The sequence below is a fragment of the Globicephala melas genome, chromosome 5, assembly GCF_963455315.2.
Source record: "Globicephala melas chromosome 5, mGloMel1.2, whole genome shotgun sequence".
Taxonomy (NCBI): Eukaryota; Metazoa; Chordata; class Mammalia; order Artiodactyla; family Delphinidae; genus Globicephala; species Globicephala melas.
In genome coordinates this window covers 31555604-31579252 of record NC_083318.1, presented here as the reverse complement: position 1 = coordinate 31579252, position 23649 = coordinate 31555604, and the positions used below count along the sequence as shown (strand labels likewise).

The 23649-nt window shown below is 44.2% G+C and overlaps 1 protein-coding gene across 2 annotated transcripts in view; it reads left to right on the top strand.

The window, feature by feature from the left end:
* HADH (hydroxyacyl-CoA dehydrogenase) overlaps positions 1–23649 on the top strand; it is a 47493-nt gene that overhangs the window by 12657 nt on the left and 11187 nt on the right. For both annotated transcript variants that reach the window (XM_030864104.2, XM_060299110.2), the window contains exons 2-5: positions 10741–10869; positions 11971–12128; positions 18690–18816; positions 22662–22751. In XM_030864104.2, coding sequence (XP_030719964.1) covers positions 10741–10869; positions 11971–12128; positions 18690–18816; positions 22662–22751 — 504 coding nt within the window. The remainder of the gene's footprint in view (positions 1–10740; positions 10870–11970; positions 12129–18689; positions 18817–22661; positions 22752–23649) is intronic.

The following is a 23649-nucleotide window of genomic DNA, read 5'->3' as shown; positions in this document are numbered from 1 at the left end:
TCCAGTATAGTTATTTTCACATTATGAGGGGAGGCCCTAAGCAACCCTATGAAGAGAGCCTTGGACCTTCAGGAGACCTAATCTCATCTTGGCTTTTCCCAGCAGATGTATTTATTCAGTCAACATTTCCTGAGGGCCCACCCCAGCCATGCAGGGTCTATTCAGCCGACAAAGATAGAATGATGTTTAGTCAGAATCCAGGAGTCGGGGAGACAGCACTTAAACGGGTAATCATCACACACCGTGGTGGGTGGATGGTAAGGGTATGCAGGGGTATTACTGGAACACAGATGCTGTGCCTGGGACGAAGAGGATCTTGGGGTGGGGATGCTTAGTATCTGGAAGTGATACTCAGGCTTACTGAATGAGGGGAAGTTGGGGAGGAGGCATGGGCAGTACGAAGTCCTGGAGGTGAGAGGCAGTAGTAGCAGGTGTGGGCAACTACGAGCCTTGTGGTGGTCTTAGAGTCTCAGGTGATGGTGAACACCATGTCTGGAGAGGAGGTGGGTCCCTTTCCTGGAGGACCTTGCATGCCATGTGTAAGAACTTTTATTCTGTGGTCATGGGAGCCACTGAAAAGTTTAATGGAGTTAGTAATGTAGACATAAGTGCCTTTTACAGAATTATGTTTTGGATAGAACACTTCAGTGCCTGTATGTGATCTTAGGTGAATAATTTTTTTGCTTTAGTTAATGTTTCTTTCTCAGTAAAATGAAGGTGTTGTGTTGGATTAAAGGTTTTGTGTGTGCGTGGTAAAAAATACATAAAGACATCATTTTGACCATTTAAAAATGTACAGTTCAGTGGCATTTAAGTGCATGCCTGTTAAGTAATAACTCCCCATCTCCCCTTCCCCCAGCCCCCGGCAGCCATTGCTTTACTTTTCGGTCTCTGAATTTGACTGTGTTCTAGATACTACCTATAGGAGGAATCCTACAGTATTTGTCCTTTTGTGACTGCCTTATTTCACCTAAAAATCTTAAAGGTTCATTTGTGTTGTAGCATGTGTCAGAATTTCTTTCCTTTTTAGGGAATAATATTGCATTGGAATATTTTTAATGGCATCATATTCCATTGCATGTCCACACTACCTTTTGTTTTTCCATTCATCCATTGATGGACACTTGGGCTGCTTCCACCTTTTGGTTATTGTGAATAATGCTTCTATGAACATGGTCTACAACTGTGTTACAGTTGTAACTGTGTTACAGTCTTGCTTCAGTTCTTTTGGGTATATACCCAGAAGTGGAATTGCTGGATAATATGGTAATTATTTTTAATTTTTTGAGGAACTGCCATACCATATTCTACAGTGGCTGTACTGTTTTACCCGTCAGCAGTGTGCAAGGGTTCCAATTTCTCCATATCCTTGCTAACACTTATTTTATGGTTTTGTTTTTGTTTTTGTTTTTTTAATAATAGCCATCCTAACAGATGTGAATAGATCAGAGGTTTTTACACTATGCTCTGACAGACTTTAGGGTTAGGAGTTCAGTGAATCTCCTTGGTGGTTCCCAAACCCCTCTTCCCTGACCCATGCTTTATGTATTGTTCTTCTGTATACATTCTTAGGAGGAAGGATTTCATGGCTAAAAAGTGTGAAAGCCACCACACTGGTCTTCCTGCTCTAAAAATAGAGGATCTTGATCATCTGTAGCTAATAAAGCTGAACAGTAAATACTTTTGCCAATCTCTGACCTTGCAGTAGTTGAGAAATTAAGGTGCCTCACTTTCTCCCTTCTATGATAGAGAAGAAACATACGTTGATGAGAAACCTGAAGAGGAACCTATGTCACATGTCTGTGGTCATCCTTGACCTGGCTCACGCACGTGTCCCTCACAGGATGGACGGACACATCCTGTCCGTCAAAGGGGCTGTGTGTGCCCACAGCCCCTTTGATAAATGGTACAGGACACATTGACATGCTGGAGGAAATTAAGCATAAATCCAGTTTTGAAATTACAGAGGTGGTCATAGTACACGGCGGTTGCCCTCCAGTTCCCCTTTTGCCTGGCATCTCCACCAGTGCCAGAAAATGGTTGGACTGCTCACAAAATACCAGGCATTTTTGTGGCATTTTTTTCACTTGGTAATTGACTAAAGGCTCCAGTTATTAACTCTTTTTTTCTTCCTATCCTTTTCAAACTAAGAGTGTGATTTTTCATAATTCTAAAATAACTTGGTTTGTAAAATTTGTTATAAAGAGTTTCTAGTAGCAAAACCAGTCATGATTTCTTGAGAACTTATTCCTAAGATAATTTACAAATTGACGCTTTTAAAAAATACAGCTGTTATTCATGCCTTCTTTTCATGAATATTGTGTCCCTTTGTGCCAGGCACTGGGGCAGTTGAAGGTAACATGTGGCTGCTGCTCTTGAATTGCTCATTGTCCAGAGGAAGGAGCACAAGTATGAACAGTTAATTGTCATAAAGGCACAGATCGCCTGCTTATCATATCTGGGATGTCACCTGATACAGATGAAAGTTTTAGTGGTTTAAATACCTTAAGATATGGCTTTTAGACACTTAAGATATAACATTACATGTAAGATATATCTTCTTAGGGTGAGGGAAAAGGAACATTAAAAAAGTACATGTTATAAAAAGGCATATGTATACATTACACCACATATACGTATATGAAATTTATATTTACTGGAAATTTTGGTTGGATTGCAGTTAGGAGTGTGCCAGAACTACCCTATGTTGGGATTTGTGGTAACAGCTACTTCAGACTCTGAAGAAGTGGATGATACAGCAGCTCTTTTGAAAAGGTCTCTAGATATTATTTTGAGTCATCATCAGAAGTTGGTGTTGGTCAGCTTTTTCATGTCTAATTTATCTTTCACATCTGGAATTTCTCCTACATACTCATTGGTTTATGACCTTCATTCTGAAATTTGTGAGATTTTTACAACATGAAATTGTTTATGACCATTTGTTTTATGACCATTTGTTTTTGATTCCTCTGTTGTATTCACATCCTGGGGTTCTGGCTACCGTTACATAACTGAGTGGCCATTGGTAGCTGGTGGCTCTCACCAGCTCCGCACTCTATTTTCTTTCTGTATTTGGAGTCCTGCAGGAAAGACCTGCTGTATCTGTAAATCAGTAGAGGCACAAAGGAGTGACCACCTCTGCTAGAGGTTGGGAGAGCTTTCATTAAAGGAGAGAGGGCCTCTCTTGGATCATGAAGGACGAGTTGGAGTCCCCCAGGCAACAGTGAGGCAGAGGTGCTTTCTGGTGGAGGGAACCTAAGGGCAGGGTCGTGGAGCCATGAAGCAGCATAAGGGAAAAGTGTGTGGCCGGAGGAGAGCACGGGCTCAGGTCACTGTGCTCTAGGCACCTGGTATTGAGCAGTTATTTATTGGACAACCACCGTGTGCAAGTGATGAGTGCTAGGGGACACAGGGACCAGATCAGTGTCTGCTATCAAGAGATTCAGATCCAAGAGCAGAGATCATTAGACAAAGATCCACGTGACACAGCTGACTTTGGTGTGAAGCAGCATAATAACAGCAGTAAAAGTCTAGGTATAAGGTTTCAAAACAGAGGAAAGAAGACATTCATTTGGAAAAAGGCTTCATGGAGAGGGTAGCTTTTGAAATGGGCCTTGAATAGTGGATATAATTTCTTTGGACGTAATTAAGGGTTGAGTTTAAGAAAAAAGTGTTGTCCAGCAAATTGTGACCCTCAGGATAGTGGTAGTATTAATGAAGGTCAAGGAGAATTGGTTTTTAGGGTCAAGGTGTTGACTGTAGCTTAGGACAGAATATGCTGGTTTCATACATAGCTGGAATTATGCGAATGATTAAGATTCCAGAAAGAAAGGCTATAAAGACAGAGAAAAAGAATACTGACAGCAGAACCTTGAAGGATACCTTTGTTCAAAAGCTGAGAAGATGGAGAGAATTAATATGGCTAAAAGGAACAGATAAAAAATAGAGGTAAGAAATTGGAGAGTTTCAAAAAGGATGGTTTAGCTGGCAGTGTGTAGGGCTGTGGAAAAGTAGAATATGGAGCTAAAGAACAGGCATTGGCTTTAGCACTTAGAAGACCATTGATAAGTTATCTGTACATTCATACCACAGTACTGGTGGAGGAAGCCTCATCGCTAGGGTTTAGGAATTGCATGGCTCAGGGGGAAAGTGAGAGTGCAAAGTGTAGTGACGAGAGTGACATCTAACAAGCATTGTGCACCTTCTTTGTGCTTGGCGTTGGTCTATACACTTTAAACGCTTTAACGTCTTTAATTTTCACAACAATCTGATGAAATGGGCACTGTTGTTTTCCTTATCACAGATCAGGAAATCATAGATAAAGAGGCTGTATAACTTGTCCAAAGTTATGCAGTAAGTGGCTAAGCCAGGGTTTCAATCTAGGAAGTCCAGTTCTAGAACTCGCGCTCCACATACCACTGTGCCTCCCCAGTAATTGAAAGACTTCTGTGGTGAAGCAAAGGCCAGCTTCAGGTGGCTAAGGAAGCTTGTGGGTGTCCCCCCCTGCTTTTTAAACATTCTTATTTTTTTAATTAATTAATTTGGTTGTGTTGCGTCTTCATTGCTGCACACGGGCTTTCTCTAGTTGTATTGAGCGGGGGCTGCTCTTTGTTGTGGTGCTCAGGTTTCTCATTGCAGTGGTTTCTCTTGTGGAGCTCGGGCTTTAGGCACGCGGGCTTCAGTAGTTGTGGCTCGCGGGCTCTAGAGCGCAGGCTCAGTAGTTGTGGTACATGGGCTTAGTTGCTCTGCGGCATGTGGGATCTTCCCGGACCAGGGATCGAACCCGTGTCCCCTGCATTGGGCAGGCGGATTCCTAACCACTGTGCCACCAGGGAAGTCCCTAAACATTCTTTTTAAATGAAGAGAGATCCTAGCCTGTTTGTAAAAATGGAAGGACACAGAAGAGGAAACCTGAAAATGAAAACCAAAAAGGGAACAAGTCGTGAGATCAGAAGATGTAATTGTAAAAGCAAAATAAAGTAATTTACCTTTGGAGTCTGTACCTGGATCCAGCATTAGGCCTTGGACCCTTGCAGAAGGAGGAAGGGGCCTGCCTAGAGTAAAATCGTTAAGCTGTTGTGATATGCTAGGCACAGTCCCTAGTGTATATTAACTCTTTTAATCCTCTCAGCAGCTCTGCTGCCCATTTTTGTGGGTGAGGAGACAGCCTCTGGGAGTTAAGGAATTTTTCTGTCTCACAGTTGGCGGACGGGCTCCAGAGTCTGGCCCTTGCCCAGCTCAGAGCTGTCTCAGACTGTTCCCCTCAGACCCAGCCATGCCTTTCCGGGTCAGGAACAGCCAGCACGTGAGCTTGGATACAGGCGGCCCTAGCGTCAAAGCCCCATCACATCCAGACTTTGTTTACTGTTACAGTGCCTCCCCCAAAGGCTGTTGTGCAGACCAAACGGGGTAATTTATGAGCAGTGAAAGCTCTCTGAGAGCAGGGGATTTGTTTTGTTCCTCACCTTGTCCCAGGGCCTGGAGCAGCCACGACACGGGGTTGAGCCACGAGGAGGCAGTAGTAGTAAAGGGAACGCACATAGAGCCGTGCTCAGCACGGGACTCTAAATGGTGCTTGCCCTCCACCCCAGGGGAGTGCGGGTGTTGGCGCGGGGGAGCAAAAGTGCTCACCTCTGAGAGGCCAAAGTTCTCGTCTGTGACCCCTGGTCATTGGGTGGAAAGCGTTTCCTAATAATCTGCATTTTTTTCATCCAAACTATTTGACAGCTTCCCCGCTGTCCAGATTGTTTGTATACCCCAGTACAGTTACTTGGCTTCCAAGAAAAACACAGCACTTCCTGTTCTGTTTTTTTCTGGTTTTTGCCTTCAAACCCGCGTGTAGCTGAAGCCATGAATGAAGATCTGACTGCTGGCCATGCTTAAGGTTGCATCAGCTTACTGAGCCAGTCTGGGATGAGAGTCATGCAGCTTCCAGGTTGGACATGGATTGCAGGGGGGCAAGGGACAGGCTGCCTGCATCCTGACTCTATCCCAGTGGTAGCCCGTTTAGACACACAGAGTAGGAGAGGAATATCAGCCCCACTTGGAGTAGATGAATAGAATCAAAGAACATTAGACTCATCCTGTGGAAATGTTATCAGGCATCTAATACATACCAGGCAGTGGGCTAGATGTAGTTTGATCATTTACTTATTCAACAAATATACATTGAGTGCCCACCACAGACCAGGCACTGGGGTTTGCAAAGATGAATAGGACAGGAAGTTGCTCTCAAGATAACTGCCAACGTTGTGTCTCTTGGGTATGTCTGCAAGAAATGATTGCAAGGAACTTTAGCATTAGGTTGGGTTACTCTCTACAAGTGGGTAGGATGAAAATAACTGCTTTCTTTGAAATCATTTGAAGCTGTGCTGTAACGGCAGTTTACTGCTATGCAACCAAGAGCTTCACCATGAGATGGAAAATATTTCAAGAATGTAAATTTCTCTTTTTCACTCGTATTTTCTCTACTCAGTCCGAACCAAATCCACTTTGGGTTTTTTGTTTGTTTGTTTGGCTGTGCCGCACAGCTTGCCGGATCTTAGTTTCCTGACTAGGGATTGAACCCAGGCTACGGCAGTGAAAGTATCAAGTCCTAACCACTGGACAACCAGGGAACTCCCCACTAACCATATCCACTTTGTGTTTAAACCAGAATGTCTTTCTCTAACTATATTTGTGGAATGACTCTACCATAAGATTTCTTTCGTATTTTCTTGAAGCTTTATGAGTTAGCCAAGGTAAGAAAAGCTGAAGTAGAAATTGTTAAAGGGATAACCATTTAGATTATACAATTGTTGCTTTCTTACTACACCAGAAATACCAGTTTAGGCATTTTGGAGAGCCCAAAATTGTAGAAAATTCTGCAGTCAGTTGAGGTAGAGAAAAAAATTGAACAAAGTTTCTACAAGAGCAGCCTCTTTCAGACCATTGAGGCACGGTGGGGCTGAGGGAGGTTTTGCAGAGGAGGATGTGATCAGTGACACTGGGAAGATCTGTCTGTCTTCTTTCTCTCTGAGGTTTGGCCCCTCCTTGCACATCCTGTATCTTCTGGTTGAGATGAGAAAGTAAACAAAAATTTTACACCCTCAGTAACTTTGACATGGGTCATTTGACACATGCACTTTGCTCTTCTGGAACATCGCCTAGAGAGCCTTGATTTAATAGCTGGTTTTGGCTGCTGTCTACAAACTGTATCATCTCTAGTGTGCTCATTTAGACGCCAGGATGAGCAAGGCAGTGACTGAATTGCCTAGTGTCTCCTTATGGCCGGGGTGGGGGACTGGGGCGGGGGGGGGGAGTGTGGGTGGGCAGCTGGCGGTGTTTATCAGAGGACTTTGGATAGGAGTGGAAAGTCAGCATTTAGGCTGAAAATGCTTTTTGGCCAGGGTTTTTCCCAGTTGAATTTTAGTGTTTTTGTAAGTCTCTCTTGGTTCACTTGAATTTTTGAGGGTTGCTTCCTCTCTAGGTTTGGTTCTGCTTGCAACTTAAGAAAAGTAATCATAAGGATAGCATTATGGCTTATCTGCCACATAACCAAAAATGCCCTGTGACTGTCACAAACACGATTATAATAACTCTGAAAGAGGCTTTCTAGAGAGATGGCATGATACCACCTCCTTCACTTATTCTGCTCCACCTCTTTAAGGTTAATACCTTGTTCCTTGGGAAGATGGCGCATTCCAGGTGTACTCTTCTTACCCGGCTTTCTGAGATCTGTTGCCTGACAGAATTCTTCACCATGTGGTTTTTATTTTCTTTGACATCCCACATATGGAGCTTTGTATTGTTGAGTGGTTTTTTTTCCTTCATGTTTTCTCAGTGGGATTATAAAGTTTTAAAGCAGAAAGACACTGCCTTTGCTGTCTTTTTTTTTTTTTGGTCGCCAGTTGCAGCTTCCGGGATGTTAGTTCCCCGACCAGGGATCAAACCAGTGTCCCCTGCAGTGGAAGCACGGAGTCCTAACCACTGAACCACTAGCAAAGTCCCTTGCTGTCTTTCTTTGTCTCTATTCCCTTCAGCTTTGGCACTGTCTTGTTCCAAATGTACTTGAATTTTCCTCCGCAACCCCTTGAGGAGCAAAAAAGCCCGAGTGATGCTGGAGGTGAAGTGCGGGAGAGTGGATTGGGACCTGGGCAAAAGGCGGAACCTGAGGAATCCTGTCTGGCCTATTGAAAGGATGACCTAGGTCAGAGGTTAAGAGGAGCAAGGTGAAAACCACTTGTGTTATTCCAGACGGACTGTCAGAGGAACCAAGACAAAAAGGGAAGGTCCCCAAGCCAGCACCTCTGCTTGCCCCACCTTGCAGACGAGGTGCCCGACCAGTGGTCATCACGCCTCCCTTCAGCTGTTGCCCCCCAGTGCTGCCTGCCTCAAAGCAGTTCAGTTTCGTCACCAGCTGCATCTGGAATTTGAGATTTATTTTCTTAGTTTTCTGTGTCAGGGTTCCTCACCAAATTCCCCCCGCTTCTCCAGGTTTGGTGATTTACTTACAGGACCAACATAGAGTCATCACCATGGTGGCTATAACTTATTACAGGAAAAGGATATAGAACAGAACCAGCAAAGGGAAAAGGCGTGTGGGACAAAGTCTAGAGGAAATCAGGTGCCAGCTTCTCAAGTCGTCTCCCAGTGAACTCAAACAGGACACACTTAATTCCTCTAGCAGCACGTTGTGACAGCACATGTGAAATGTTGTCTACTAGGGATGCTCACTAGAGACCCGGAGCCCAGGATTTTTATTGGGGCTGGTCACATAGGCACCCTCTTCCTGGCAAGCACCAGAATTTCAGACTCTCAGAAGGAAAGCAGTTGTGAGTGTAAACCATATTGCACAGTTTAGATACCGCGAGCAGGAACCCTCTCCAAATGTATGTCTCCAGACACCAGCCAAGAGCCTTTCTAAAGAAAACAGTCTCACAGTGTGGTCTTTCCTGCACAGTTTCTAAACTTGCTCTTGCTTTTTTAGTTTGAATTTACTGAATTGGAGGTTCAGATTTGTGTCCAGTGATTTGAGGTGTTGGCAAGATGGGCCTTGGTCTGTTGTTACTTAGGGAGAAACCTGGTATGGACTGATGTGTGTTTAGCTTTCGGGGTGTTATTTTACTTTGACCTGCTGCTGCCTGCAGCCTGTGTTTGTGCCGACAGGGCAAGTTTGCTTCTTTCCTCTGTTTTTTTATCAAGATAACTCATTCCGTTACCCCCATTGCCCTGCTGTGGTTGTCAGGCCTTCCGGTCCTGGCAGTGTTTCCTTTTCTCGGTTCCAGTCTCTGGGTCGTTGGCGGTGCTTATGCGGCCTACAGGCCCCGCAGGCTCAGACTCGCAGCCCTAAGTGCAGCGTTCTCAGGGAGACGCTGTTGTTAATTAACTTCCATCTAAAACCTGTCTTACCGTTTTTAGAAGTGTTCCTTGGAAATCTTTCTTTGGGATATGAACCTTTTTTCCTTTGCATTTTTCTCTTCTGTTTCTTTCTTTTCCTCTTTGGTTTTCAACTTTGAGTTTTTAGTTGCCTGGTTTCCAGAATCACATCATGATGGTGGTTTAGAACTACTCTTTACTGTCATCTCTGGGCAGGTTTGTTTCTGCTAACCTGTCCCTCTTTTACGTACCACTGGTCCACAGACGTTCCAAAGCCAGTGGTTCTGTGGGGTGTCTCCAGACCCTGAGAGGCATCTCAGTTGTGCTGTTATCTTGCATCACTGATGTTTGTTTTAGGCCATATGTGTCCTATTACTTATGGCTTGAACTGAGTATAACACCTACCTGTAATATGAAATAAAAAATGTATCTACCTTTTCCACAGTTTTTGCCAAAGCTGTTGGCAAACTGTGATGAAGTAGGTAGGGCTTGACTTGTCATTGATTGTGGCTAAACTAGGCTGGCTCCATGTGAACTTGGGGCAGCTTCACTAAACGTATCCTCAGGATTTAACCAAGATGGGCAAGGGGACGGGAGGGGAATTTTCCTTTTAAATTGGTTGATGACAAGACCTAGTTTCCTGGGAGTCTTGTCACTAATTAGCCCTTGGGGACATGAGTCTTTTTGCCACCATTGTTAAAGTCTTACCCATTGCTGACTTAAGGACTGCAGCGGAGATGAGCCACGGGTCAAGCTGCACAAGCTGGGCCAGCTCTAAGGAAGCAAGGTGGTTGGGGAGGGAGTAGGTGCTCTGGGAATGGGCTGTTGAACACTTGAGATAGGACTGGTGCAACTGAGGAGCTGAGTTTTTAATTTTACTTAATTTCAGTTAATTTAAATAGTCCTGTGTGGCTAGTGGCTTCTGTGTTGGACAGCGCAGCCCGGGGTAGTGGTTACAGTGTGGCCTTCAGAACCTTGATTCAGATCCCAGCTCTGCGGCCTACCTATTGTGTGACCATGGGCACATTTCTTAACCTTGTAAGGTTGTTTGGAGAATTGTCATCGTGTTAAGGGTTTAGAGCAGTGCCTGGGAAGAAGTAAGAAGTGTGTGTTTAATTACTGTTGGCTTATTATGTTTATTCGGTATTTTGAGTAGAATGGTGTTAGAGTTCATGTAGAATATGAAACTTTACTGTTTCTTTGTTTTTGTTTTGAGCCACGCCACACGGCTTGCAGGATCTTAGTTCCCCAACCAGGGATTGAACCCCAGTGGTGAAAGCGCTGAGTCCTAACCACTGGACCACCAGGGAATTCCCATCTACTGGTTTTTTTTTTTTTTTTAACTTTTATGTTTTCTTGCTTTTTTTTTTTTTTTTGCTCCAGGTTGCTGCAGCAACTGGCCACACAGTAGTGTTGGTGGACCAAACAGAGGACATCCTGGCAAAATCTAGAAAGGGAATTGAGGAAAGCCTTCGGAAAGTGGCCAAGAAGAAGTTTGCAGAAAACCCCAAGGTAATTTCTTGTCGTCCATGTCCTCAAGACCAGTCCTCTGACCACTTCACATTTGTGAGGGTGCTCTCGCCTTTGCTTGCTTTTTCAATTTGTTTGAATTGAAACCTTAGGCCAGTATAATAGGCCTAACTTTAGGCCAGTATAATAACGTAATCACTAAATAGTCCATGAGAAATATTGGGGTTAAATAAAATTAATTTTACCTGTTTCTTTTCGCTTGTTAAAATGCAACCAGTAGACATTTTAAATCACCTGTCGTCTTGCGTTATATTTCTGTTGAACGGCTCTGAGAGTTGTTTATTTCCTGATGACTTTGGATGCCTTTAGCTGATTGTGACCATTTTGAATCCTCACGGGCAAATGACATTTTGAAGTAAAATGGCAGCTGATAGGGGCACTGTCTGCTTCTGCCCTGACTGAGGTCTCTTTGTGGAAACCTGGAGGCACAAATGAGGAAAAGACAGGACTGTGAGCTCTTTTAGAGCAGAGACTGTGTCTGGCGTGCTTCTGAACCACCCGTTGCCGGCACGTGATGGGCGATCATTATTTGACGAGCGACTGCTGAGTTCAGCTTTCTTATTCCTCGCTCCTGCCCTTACTGGGCTCTTCCCTGCCTCCTACTAGAGGGATATAGTCAGCACCACCCCTCAGACTCATGGATGGGGCTGAGCTCAGCCTTTACCCTTTTCCGGAAGACAAATTACAGGCTTCCAAGAAGCCCGTCATGGAACAGTACATGGCTGGCTGGCTGTTCACTCGGAACAGATAGAACAGGCCAACACAGGTGCTGTGAACAAACAGTTTAGTGACTGGAGCAGAGCTGACTAAGAGCTTCAAAGATTATGACTGACACACGACAGTGTGCTGACCAGCAGTTGGGATTGTGCACAGGCTGATTCTTGCCCTGGTGTCCAGAAGTATATTGAGATGCTGTCTGCCCTAAGAAGAAACGTAGGGAGTTTTATTTCTCAGAATTTCAGGATACATTCAGGTTGTGTCTGGGGTATCCTCGCCCTCCTCTCTCCTCTCGCCTTAGCAGCAAGTCACACACCATTTTCTAGTGAGCCCAGTGACTGTTCTCTTCTTACTCCACTGCATTAGGCTGGCGATGAGTTCATGGAGAAGACCCTGAGCAGCATATTGACCAGCATGGACGCAGCATCCGTGGTCCACAGCACAGACCTGGTGGTGGAGGCCATTGTAGAGAATCTGAGCGTGAAGAGCGAGCTCTTCAAGAGGCTGGACAAGTTTGCTTCCGAGTACGTGATCTCTGGGAGATCTTGTAGGGTCTGAGGGCTTCCTCCTGGGCGCTTGGGCTTTTCTCCTGGGAAAGAGTCTTCTGACACTAAGACTTTTTATTACCCTACAGCTGTTTCCAGAAGAGCTGACACTGTTTCCTTTGTTCTCCATCCTCCACCCCCAGTTTGCTTCCCGAGGCTTGGGCTGCCCTCATCTGATCCTTGTCCCCAAATTAGGGTGGAATTTCCCATGTGAAATGGAGGGCCCATCCAGGGACAGGCCTTCATCTCTTGCAGCGTCTTTGTCTTGGGCCCTCCCAGGCCAGAGGATGGAGGCACTCGGACATGTCCTTAAATGTCTGCTGAACAACCTCAGAGCAGTTTGGTGTGTCCCCTCTTTTGGGTAGAACCAACAGAATGATGTAATTGAAGGGACTGCTTCTCTGTCTACACAGTTTTCGAGGACCCTCCTGCTTTGAGCTTTCTGTGGGTTAAATCACAACACTCTTGGGAGCCTTTAAGGAGCACTGAGTTCTTACCTAGCTTCCTGGCAAAGGGTGGGAGAAGAGAGCCAGCCTCATGCAGGTCAGGCACAGGGCCGCCGGGCTCAGGACTATCTGCAGTGTCAGCAAGCTTTGCACATGTGCAGCTCTAGTTCTGCATGTGGCTCTTGGTGATACTGACACCTGATGTATTCATTCATGCTCTTCTTGTGGTTTGCCTGGCCACGCTTCACCCTTCTTGGTTGGGACTCAAAGTCAAATAAGATTATATGACAACAGTAATTCTTAGGCAGCCACCAGTGAGCACCGGCTAAAGAGAAACACTTGCATACCAGGCTGCTGGGTTGTCAGCCCTTAGAGCTCTATGGTCTGGTGGCTGGAGAGGCCCTGTCCTGACAAAGAGAAGAGGCCTGTCTCTCTGTCACCTGTGTGTCACTCTGCTGACGAGCATGCTTATGTGCTTTACACGGGCATTTAGGGGCTGCAGCACCATCTACAGAAACAGAAGGCTGTCTTGGTAGGGGCGTTGACTCCCAAGTCAGCGGGGAGCCCTCTGAGTCAGTGAAACACCCACCCCCAGAAAAGGGAGTATTGTCAAGCAGTTTGGTCTTTATTGGAATGTTGGTCATTCCCTCGTGACAGTGACGGGTCTGACTGCCCTCTTTTGTCAGCGTCGAGTAAGGGAAGGACTGTTAGGGGAAAGTCAGGTGGCCTGGGGCCTGGTGCCAGGCCCCCCCCCCCCACTTCCCTCTCTGACCTTGGACAGTCATGAACCCCTTCTGGCCCTCAGTTTTATCATCTGTAATTTGAGTTCAGGAGTTAGGGGTAAATAATTTCCAAGACCTTCCCAGTCCTAACTCTAAGACTAGTTGCTCTGTCCGTGAAATAGGGGTAGTGGTACCTATTGCACAGGGTTGTTTGGGAAACTCGTGTAACTCAGCTCACATTTCCGGAGAGCTTCTGTATGTCAGGCACTATACTAGCCTCTTTCACCTAAGTTTATGTAATAAAACAGATGTGACACGTGACAGGACCAGTAGTAGGCACGCCGTAGATGTGACTTTGCTTCTGGCCCCAGCCATCCTTCTCCACACTCTCGTCTTCATTTTAGATCACCGCCTTTATTGAATGTTTGCTGAATTGTTGTTGTTGTGTTTTTTTTTATTGATAAAACAGCTTGATTGAGATACTTTACTGCTTAGTTTTGCAGTTAGATCCTTATAATGGGAGACGAAAATATATTCTAGTGATAAAGATCCACTTGGAAGCCCTGATAAAACAGTTGCATCCTGGAAGAGAGCACAAATTCCCTAGCTGCAGTATAAGACATGCAGATGAAAAGCTTCCTTAGGGCCCATGGCCCACCCCAGCTGAGTCCTGGCTCCCTCCTTTCGACAAAGCATGGGCTCTCCTCCACCACAGTCCACCACCTCCTCTAGTCTTCTTCACACCTGGGGGTGTTGCCAGTGACCATCATGCTTGTGCTGTTGATTTTCTGTTAGTGCATTTCAGAGGAAAGTTTTTTGGTACGTGAATATCAGAAAGGGAAAAACAAAAGATGGTCCTAGAGAGTCAAGTGTTTCAAGGAAAATGTGAGAGTGTGCTTTTTTGTGGAAGATAATGTGTACATATATCGTGTTTGTGTTGAAGGAAGGCAGTGTGAGACACTGTTAGTAGCAGAGCCAGCCTGGCCGATTGGGAGAGGTGGCGGTGGAGGTCTGTCGGCAGGAGACATCTTTCTCCTTCTGGTAATATGTGTGCTGGGAATGTCCTGGGTTGGAGACACTCGGCACTGGGCCCTGATGTACAGTCTTCCTTCTGTATCTGTCGGGGTTGGTTCCAGGACCCCCTGGGAATACGAAAATCTGAGGATGCTCGAGTCCCTTACATAAAGTGTTGTAGTATTTGCATGTAATCTACGCAATCCCCCACATACTTTAAATCATCTCTAGATTACTTATAATATCTGATACAATGTAAATGCTATGTAGACTTCCCTGGCAGTCCAGTGGTTAAGACTTTGCCTTCCAGTGCAGGGGGTGCAGGTTCGATCCCTGGTCGGGGAGCTAAGATCCCACATGCCTCGCGGACCAAAAAAAACCAAAACACATGAACAGCAGAAGCAGTATTGTAATAAATTCAGTAAAGACTTTTTAAAAAATGGTCCACATCAATGTAAATGCTATGTAAATCACAAGCAAGTCCAAGTTTCGCTTTTTGGAATTTTTTTTTTGGAATATTTTTGATCCGGGTTGGCGGAACCTGTGGATCCTGAGGGCCGACTGTAACTTCATTGTTTGACGAAACGTGCTCTCCAGTCAGTGTGCCTTTGTTTCCCCTTTTTGCAGATGAGTTGCCCTTCAAATGTCCTATAAAAAGGTGCCACACTCATCAAAGATGAGTGTGTAACCCTCACCTTTGAGATAGCCCTTTCTTTTCTTAAGGGTGGTGTGGAACCCCTGCTAGCACAGCCTTGGGTTGTGGAGACCCTGCTGCTGTGCTTCAGGGCATGTCAGCCACTCCTTGTTACTGCAGAGGGTCTCCTTGCCTTCTGTGATGGGGGATGGTTTATATTATGTGACAGGATAATTTATATTATTTTCCTCAGACCAAAAAGCAAGAAACTTTGAAAACTAGAATTTTAAACCTTAAAAAAAGTCTTTTTATTTTTTTAAACGACAGGCCCCTCCAGCTGGCCTTTAAGTTGGCCAACTTAGAAGTTGTTTGAGAAAGGTCAGTGTTTTTGTGCTGTAAAGGTGAAATGCTGTTTATGTCAGAGAGTGTTCTGCCTGTGCTTTCCTCTAAGAGTTTTATAGTGTCCAGTCTTACATTTAGGTCTTTAATCCATTTTGAGTTTATTTTTGTGTATGGTGTTAGGGTGTATTCTAATTTCATTGTTTTGGGGTTTTTTTTGCAGTCATTTTTGTGTGCTTTTATTTATTTTTTTAATGGACTAGATTGAGAATCTGCTTTATTTTTTTTGTGTTTTTTTTTATACAGCAGCTTCTTATCTATTTTTTTAATAGCATCTTGCTTTATATTGATTTCTTTATAATTTTCTTTTTTTAAATTTTATTTATTTTTATACAGCAGGTTCTTATTAGTCATCCATTTTATACACATCAGTGTATACATGTCAATCCCAATCTCCCAATTCATCACACCACCACCACCACCACCACCCCCACCACTTTCCCCCTTTGGTGTCCATACATTTGTTCTGTACATCTGTGTCTCTATTTCTGCCTTGCAAACCGGTTCATCTGTACCATTTTTCTAGATTCCACATATATGTGTTAATACACGGTATTTGTTTTTCTCTTTCTGACTTACTTCACTCTGTGTGACACACTCTAGGTCCATCCGCATCTCTACAGATGACCCAGTTTCATTCCTTTTTACGGCTGAGTAATATTCCATTGTATGTACCACATCTTCTTTATCCATTTGTCTGTCGATGGGCATTTAGGTTGCTTCCATGACTTGGCTGTTGTAGATAGTGCTGCAGTGAACATTGGAGTGCATGTGTCTTTTTGAATTATGGTTTTCTCTGGGTATATATATGCCCAGTAGTGGAATTGCTGGGATGTGGTCTAATTTCATTCTTTTACATGTAGCTGTCCAGTTTTCCCAGCACCACTTATTAAAGAGACTGTCTTTTCTCCGTTGTATATTCTTGCATCCTTTGTCATAGATTACGTGACCACAGATACATGAGTTTATCTCTGGACTTTCTATCCTGTTCCATTGATCTGTAAATCACAGCAAGATCTTTTTCAGTCCACCTACTAGAGTAATGAAAATTAAAACGAAAATAAACAAATGGGACCTGATGAAACTTAAAAGCTTTTACACAGCAAAGGAAACGGTAAACAAAATGAAAAGACAACCCTCAGAATGGGAAAAAATATTTGCAAATGAAGCAACCGACAAGGGATTAATCTCCAAAATATACAAACAGCTCATTCAGCTCAGTATCAAAAAAATACCAACCCAGTCAAAAAATGGGTGGAAGATCTAAGTAGACATTTCTCCAGAGAAGACATACAGATGGTTAAAAAGTGCATGAAAAGATGCTCAACATCACTAATTATTAGAGAATTGCACATCAAAACTACAATGAGGTATTACCGCATATGGGTCAGAATGACCATCGTCAAAAAAATCCACAAACAATAAATGCTCAAGAGGGTGTGGGGAAAAGGGAACCCTCCTACACTGTTGGTGGGAATGTACACTGGTACAGCCACTATGGAGAACAGTATGGAGGTTCCTTAAAAAACTAAAAATAGAGCTACCATATGATCCAGCAATCCCACTCCTGGCCATATATCCAGAGAAAACCTTAATTCAAAAAGATACATGCACCCCAATGTTCATTGCAGCACTATTCACAATAGCCAACACATGGAAGCAACCTGAATGCCCATCAACAGAGGAATGGATAAAGAAGATGTGGTTCATATATACAATGGAATATTAGTCAGCCATAAAAAAGGATGAAATAATGCCATTTGCAGCAACATGGATGGACCTAGAGATTGTCATACTGAGTGAAGTCAGAGAAAGACAAATATGATATCACTTATATGTAGAATCTAAAAAAAGGCTACAAATGAACTTATCTACAAAACAGAAATAGAGTTACAGATGTCGAAAATACACTTATGGTTATGGGGTGGGGGAGTAAGGGGCAAGGAGGGATAAATTGGAAGATTGGGACTGACACATACACACTGCTATATATAAAATAGAAAACTAATAAGGACCTACTGTGTAGCACTGGGAACTCTACTCAATACTCTGTAATGGCCTATATGGGAAAAGAATCTAAAAAAGAGTGGGTATACATATATGTATGACTGATTTACTTTGCTGTGCACCTGAAACTAACACAATATTGTAAATCAACTATACCCCAACAAAAATTTTTTAAAAAAAGTGAAGTGCTTTCCTGGGCTGAGCACACGAAGGGTCCTCCTTCAGCCTCTGGTAGCCACTACCTAGCACACCAGCTGCTTTCACCTCACTCTTCTCTCCTCTTCCCAAATTACTAGTTTCTTCTCCCTTCCCTTCTCCTTCCCACTTGCCCCTGATTTCAGGCAGATTGTAGTATTGCCTTTTGAGCAAGCAGGAACCCCCCAATCTGGTCGTAAGGAACCACTCCCCTTCCTGCGCTGTGACCAGGCTCTTGTGGTTGTACTTAGCATTAGGCCATTTTGTGTACATTTATCCACGAGGTGGTGCTGTAGGAAAGCTCGTAAGTCTTGCCTGTCTCTTTAAATATTTGCCTGTCCTGCCTTTGGCACCCCACTTTACTGAGGTCTTAAAAAATTAAATTGGGTTTAAGTCAGTATGGATTTTTTAAATTAATAATTTAATATTTTATATACTCAAAAGAAGATGGTACTGCTTTTTTAAGGAGATTTTATAATAATAAGAATGCCTTGAACTACATTTATCATGTGTATACGTGTATCCTTCCTTCCCCAAGTCTACTAGTATAACCTTAAAACTTCTTTTGGACCATGTTGGTTTTTTTCTGTTTTCATTTGAATTCCCAGTCAATGGAAAAGTAAAGCTTTTCACTTGAGGGGAAAAGATTGTAGTTCATGTTTATGTCAGATGTTTCTTGTTAAGGATTCAGGTGTTTCTTCACAGTTTTTTGCTTATTTTGAGTGTCTGTGATGCATCCTGTTTTTCCTTAGTCTTTGTTCACTTGGAGTTTCATCTTGTGACTGACGTTGTTGCCTCCTTTTGTTTCTCACATACTGTGTGAATTAAATAATGCAAGTAGCCAGGAGAAATTTTGCTCCCTAAAATTAAGGAAGGTTTGGTAAAGACTACGTAGGCTTTTGGAACAGGTAACTTCTGAATTTAAAACTTCAAAATTTAAATGAAACAGGTCACTGATTCCAGCCTCTTGTGTGAAGCTGTGTCTTTTCCCTGATTTCCTCTAGGGTCAGGAAAGGACAGGACCTGGACAGTAAGCAGTCACCTTGTGTGTTGCACCTGAGAGGAGTCCTGACTTTCCAAAGATGGGACTCATTTCAATACTCTACTGTCTTTCTCTCCACAGACACACAATCTTTGCCAGCAACACTTCCTCTTTGCAGATCACAAGCATAGCCAATGCCACCACCAGACAGGACCGATTTGCCGGGCTCCATTTCTTCAACCCAGTGCCCCTGATGAAACTTGTGGAGGTCAGTGGGTGTCTGCTTGTGCGTACGTGCTTTTGCCCTGCCAGCCCTCAGCCCTGCTTCTGTGAATCACATCCTCCCTGCCACTGGGGATTGCACTGGATAGATTTTAGTGGCAGGGTGGAGGGTTGTCCTTGTGCTTGGGTTTCTCTGGCCAGACTCTCCTTTCAGAGCCAAAGGAAGAAACAGCACCTAATATCTAGGAAGGCCCCTGTGCTTTGTTTCTTTGCAGCCCTGCGTTCTGACCAGTGATGTCCAGGAGGGCTGTTAACTTTGTGGAATGTCACTTACTTGTTTGTGCCATAGCTGATAGGTAGTGTAGAGAGAGGCATCAGACTGGGAAGGCAGCACTAAAGACCACTAGCTTGATGAGACCACGGAGGGGAGAGCCACCCATGTTCATATTGTCTTGTCCAGGTCAGTTTGTCTAGGCTGGATGTGGAATTCTATTAGAAGCTTGGTTTCCTACAGGAGCCGCTGTAATGTGCCCTGACCACTGTTCCCGGGGTGAATTCAGCCCCAGGTAACAGGGCCTTGATATTGTCACCAAGGGAGGCACAGCTCCCGTGTGTTATAATCAGACCTATTAAAGCAGCTAGTGGGAAGCAGCTGCATAGCACAGGGAGATCAGCTCGGTGCTTTGTGACCACCTAGAGGCATGGGATAGGGAGGGTGGGGGGGAGGGAGACGCAAGAGGGAGGGGATACGGGGATATATGTATATGTAAAGCTGATTCACTTTGTTATACAGCAGAAACTAGCACACCATTGTAAAGCAATTATACTCCAATAAAGGTGTTGAAAAAAAAATTAAAAAGCAGCTTCCAGTAGCCTTGAACCTCCCGACCTCAAACCTGGGAGGTGGAGGAAAGTGGCCAGGGAGGGCTGCCAGCGATCCTGTTTGGGCTGCTTCTGCTTGCTTGCTTGGAGTCTTAGATACCAGGGAGGTGGAGTCACTGTAGATAATTTGCACCTGAAATGTGGCAACTTGCCATTAATAGGGGGGCTCATTACAGGATCTGAGGAGCAGCTGCTATTAAAGTAGCATTTGTGCTGAGGCTGCGGAGTTACTGCCATGCGCGAAGCGTGGGGCTGTGGATCCAGGCAGGCCTCCGGAGACTGGCCCGGGCTCCCTGGGCACGCGGTGGGCTCTTTTTCTCCACTGCTGCCTTCTCCTCCAGGCCCCTTCCCCTCCCGTGTCCCCTCCCCCTACAACATAAGCATTAGCATCTAGTTTAAGGGTGACTACGTTTTCTTACAGTTCTCTTTCAAGGACGACTCTGACCCATCTTGCAATAGGAATTATCTGTTCCACTAACATTGCTTCTTAGTTTCTTCCAATTTACTGCCAACCCCTAAGGCTGTTTTTGAAGAAGTTAAGGAATGAAAGGGAGGGGCACAGGGAATTAGAAGAAACAGCATTTCTCCTTATACAAAAAAGAGCAAGGAAGTGGAATGGAATTTTCAGCATTTCAGTACTTAGGGACTAATTACTTTTTTGGTTACCATATCATGCACATAATGTGTTTCGAAGATACAGACAAATTTTGTAGATTTACTTCAAACTCTAATACTGTTTTCAACTGCATTCATCTGATAATGTCCATCTGTGTCTTTGGAAATAATGGCACCTTGATTGTTAACAGTTAATGCTTGGCAAGTGTTAACATTTTCTAGAAAGTGTTTTCCAAAAGTGCTCTTCTTTATGCAACTTTTATTCTTTAACTTGAGCATTCATGTATGTGTTGCTGGTGGTAAGCACCACAATGAACCATAAGTTGAGTGGCTCTTCTTTCCTTGGGGCTGGGCTCAATTGATGTGTGTATATGTATATTTTTTCAGACCCTGTGTTGGAACAGAATATATGTAGCACATTGCTATTTGTTGAATGAATGAGTAAATATGCATCCCTCCTGTTAAAAAAAAAACAAAAACTATAGTATTGACTCCTTTAAGCCAACAGATTATTTTTTTAAACTCCATAATTAGCAGCCCTTGTCCTAGCTCAATCTATACGGTTCTGATGGAGGTGGTTTTATACCTCCTCTTGAATAATTCTCCTATTGCTGTTTGATTTGTGATGCCTGCAGAGCAGTTTCTGGCCCATCTCATCCCATTCCTCAATCCCATCTTCATGGTGCTTTTTTCTGTTTCCACTCATTTACTTCCCTTAGTGCCATAACGTAGTCCCACACCCCAAGCTGTGATCACATTAAAACATGAATGATAATGATTCTCTTCATTTATATAGAGCTTTTCATCCTGCACAGACACTAGCTCGTTACACCATATAGCCCTCTTAAAAGAGGGAGGATGTGTCAAATGTCATCATCCCAATTTCATATAAGAAAGGTGAGGCACAGAGGGTTGATTTGACTTGCCTAGGCTCATATAAAGGGTCTGATGTAGAAGCCAAGCCTGTTTGCTTTGACTCTGGTTGAAGTCCTTTAACTGGCATTTAAATTGTATATTTAATTTATCTATATTTTTAAGTTTAAATTCATCTGGGTCTCTCTCCATTTGCTGAAATCTAATTGCTGACAATGCCTGAGAGTTGACTGCCAGGTGCGGCCCTTGGTGCTGACTTCTGTAGAGCCCAGCAGCCACTGTGAGGAGGGTAGCAGTCATACTCTGGCAGTGCACCTCATAGAGAAGGTCAGGAGGACAGCCAGGGGCCTTCCTGAGGCGCCTGGCAGGTGGCAGGCCCCAGCCATTGGCTGGTGTTTGCTGGTTATGAAAGCCTTCCACTGGGATGAGCCTGTCCTGAGGCAAATGGAGCTGTTGGGCTTTGGGGCATCTGTGTGGGAGAGGGCGCAGTAATGGGGGGATTACTCATCTCAGAGTCCACAGGACCTGGGTGACCTGAGTGCACCTCTGTTTTCCTGAGGCTCCTTCTCATCTGTATGCTAAGAGAAGGTGTGACTTCATGCAGAGTACTTTAAGGGCAGTTGTTACACTCTAGTAGACTTCCAGTTACCTCCCTGAAATAATTAACAGTAGCAAGTAAAACCCTAATAAAAGCCAGCATTTACTGAGCACTTCAGCCCTCGTAGGAGCTGCCCTTAATGCTTTACTTCCTAATCTAATTCCATCCTCACCTTAACTCCTTGAGGTAGGTAGAGTGGTTTAAATGTCATTTCAATTTCAAGAAACATTCCCAGGCTCACAGAGCCAGTAAGTGGTGTGATTGGTATTTGAACCCAGGTCTGTCTCAGTGACAAAACCTGTAGAACTCTCCTGCACACACACACACACACACACACACACACACACACGTATGGTTTTTTTTAAAATATATTTATTTATTATTTTTGGCTGCGTTGGGTCTTCATTGCTGCGCGCGGACTTTCTCTAGCTGCGGTGAGCAGGGGCTACTCTTTGTTGCGGTGTGCGGGCTTCTCATTGCGGTGGTGTCTCTTGTTGCGGAGCACGGGCTCTAGGCCCGTGGGCTTCAGCAGTTGCAGCATATGGGCTCAGTCGTTGTGGCTCACGGGCTGTAGAGTGCAGGCTCAGTAGTTGTGGCGCACGGGCTTAACTGCTCTGTGGCATGTGGGATCTTCCCAGACCAGGGCTCGAACCCATGTCCCCTACATTGGCAGGCGATTCTTAACCACTGCACCACCAGGGAAGTCCCCACATTTATATTTTAAGCCTTGATTTTGTGTGTTCTGCCGTAGTCCACTATCTTAAAGTGGACGTTTTGTTTCTGGCTTGAAATCCTTCTAATCTGAAACTGAAATTATTTTTGTCACCTGTGTGGCAATATTTGATCAGTGTTTCCTTGAACTGTTCTGTTGAGATTGTTTGCTGACTTTCTGATTATAACTCTCCTCTGCTTTACGTTTCCAGGTCATTAAAACACCAATGACCAGCCAGAAGACCTTTGAATCTCTGGTAGACTTCAGCAAAACGCTGGGAAAGCATCCTGTTGCTTGCAAGGTAGAGTATGGATAGCTTGGTAAGGCCGGGGGGTGACTTTTCTCAGAACCTGACTTACTCTTCCATAGTAGGATGATGTGGGACGTGGGCCACTTTTGCTGCAGGCCTGTCCGCAGGCTGTAAAGAGCAAGTTGCATCTAGCCGTGCTCAAGGCCATCAGGTGGATAGTCTGCGATCCAAATGGAGCCACGGCTTCAGCTAAATCAAAAACTCGGATTTCTCTCTGGGTCTTGACTTTTGTCTCTTGATGAGTGGTTGTGTTTCCATCAGTGGTTTTTGTTACCCCATCAGCTTCGGCTTCTTCTGGGCCCTGAGGAAACAGAACCCTGTGTGTCAGGCACAGCCTGGTGGCACATGAATCCTGAACAGAAAACTGGGGCTTCCCTTTTGGAAAGAACACTGTAGGTGATTAGGGAAATGGTGTGAGGGAGGTAGAGCCCACCTCAACCAAGGTAGCAGAAAATGAAGCTGTTTCTCAGTGGAATGTTACTTATGATTTTGTTTGTGTTGTTTTGTTTTTCAGTAAGAAGTGTGGTGGGTGGAAAGCTTGCCTCCGGCCTTTTTCCCCTTTCTTGAGATACCTGGTATTATATGTAAAATTATCCCCAGGTGCTGTCACCTACTTTGGTTTGATTACCCTCAGTCTCTCCATTTGCTGTAGTTCCTCTTTAGTTCCCCCCAGATTTAGGGACTGCACTTCTTCATGACTTGGCCGTTTTTCTGAAAGGACAATTGTGTCACAGAATTCCATTACAAATTTTTATAAATATGTTATCTACTTTTTTGACCATAATCATTTTATTTAAAAAAATTATTTTTAAACAATTTTAAAAGGTTACTTTCCATTTACAGTTACTACAAAATATTGGCTATATTCCCCGTATTGTACAATACATCC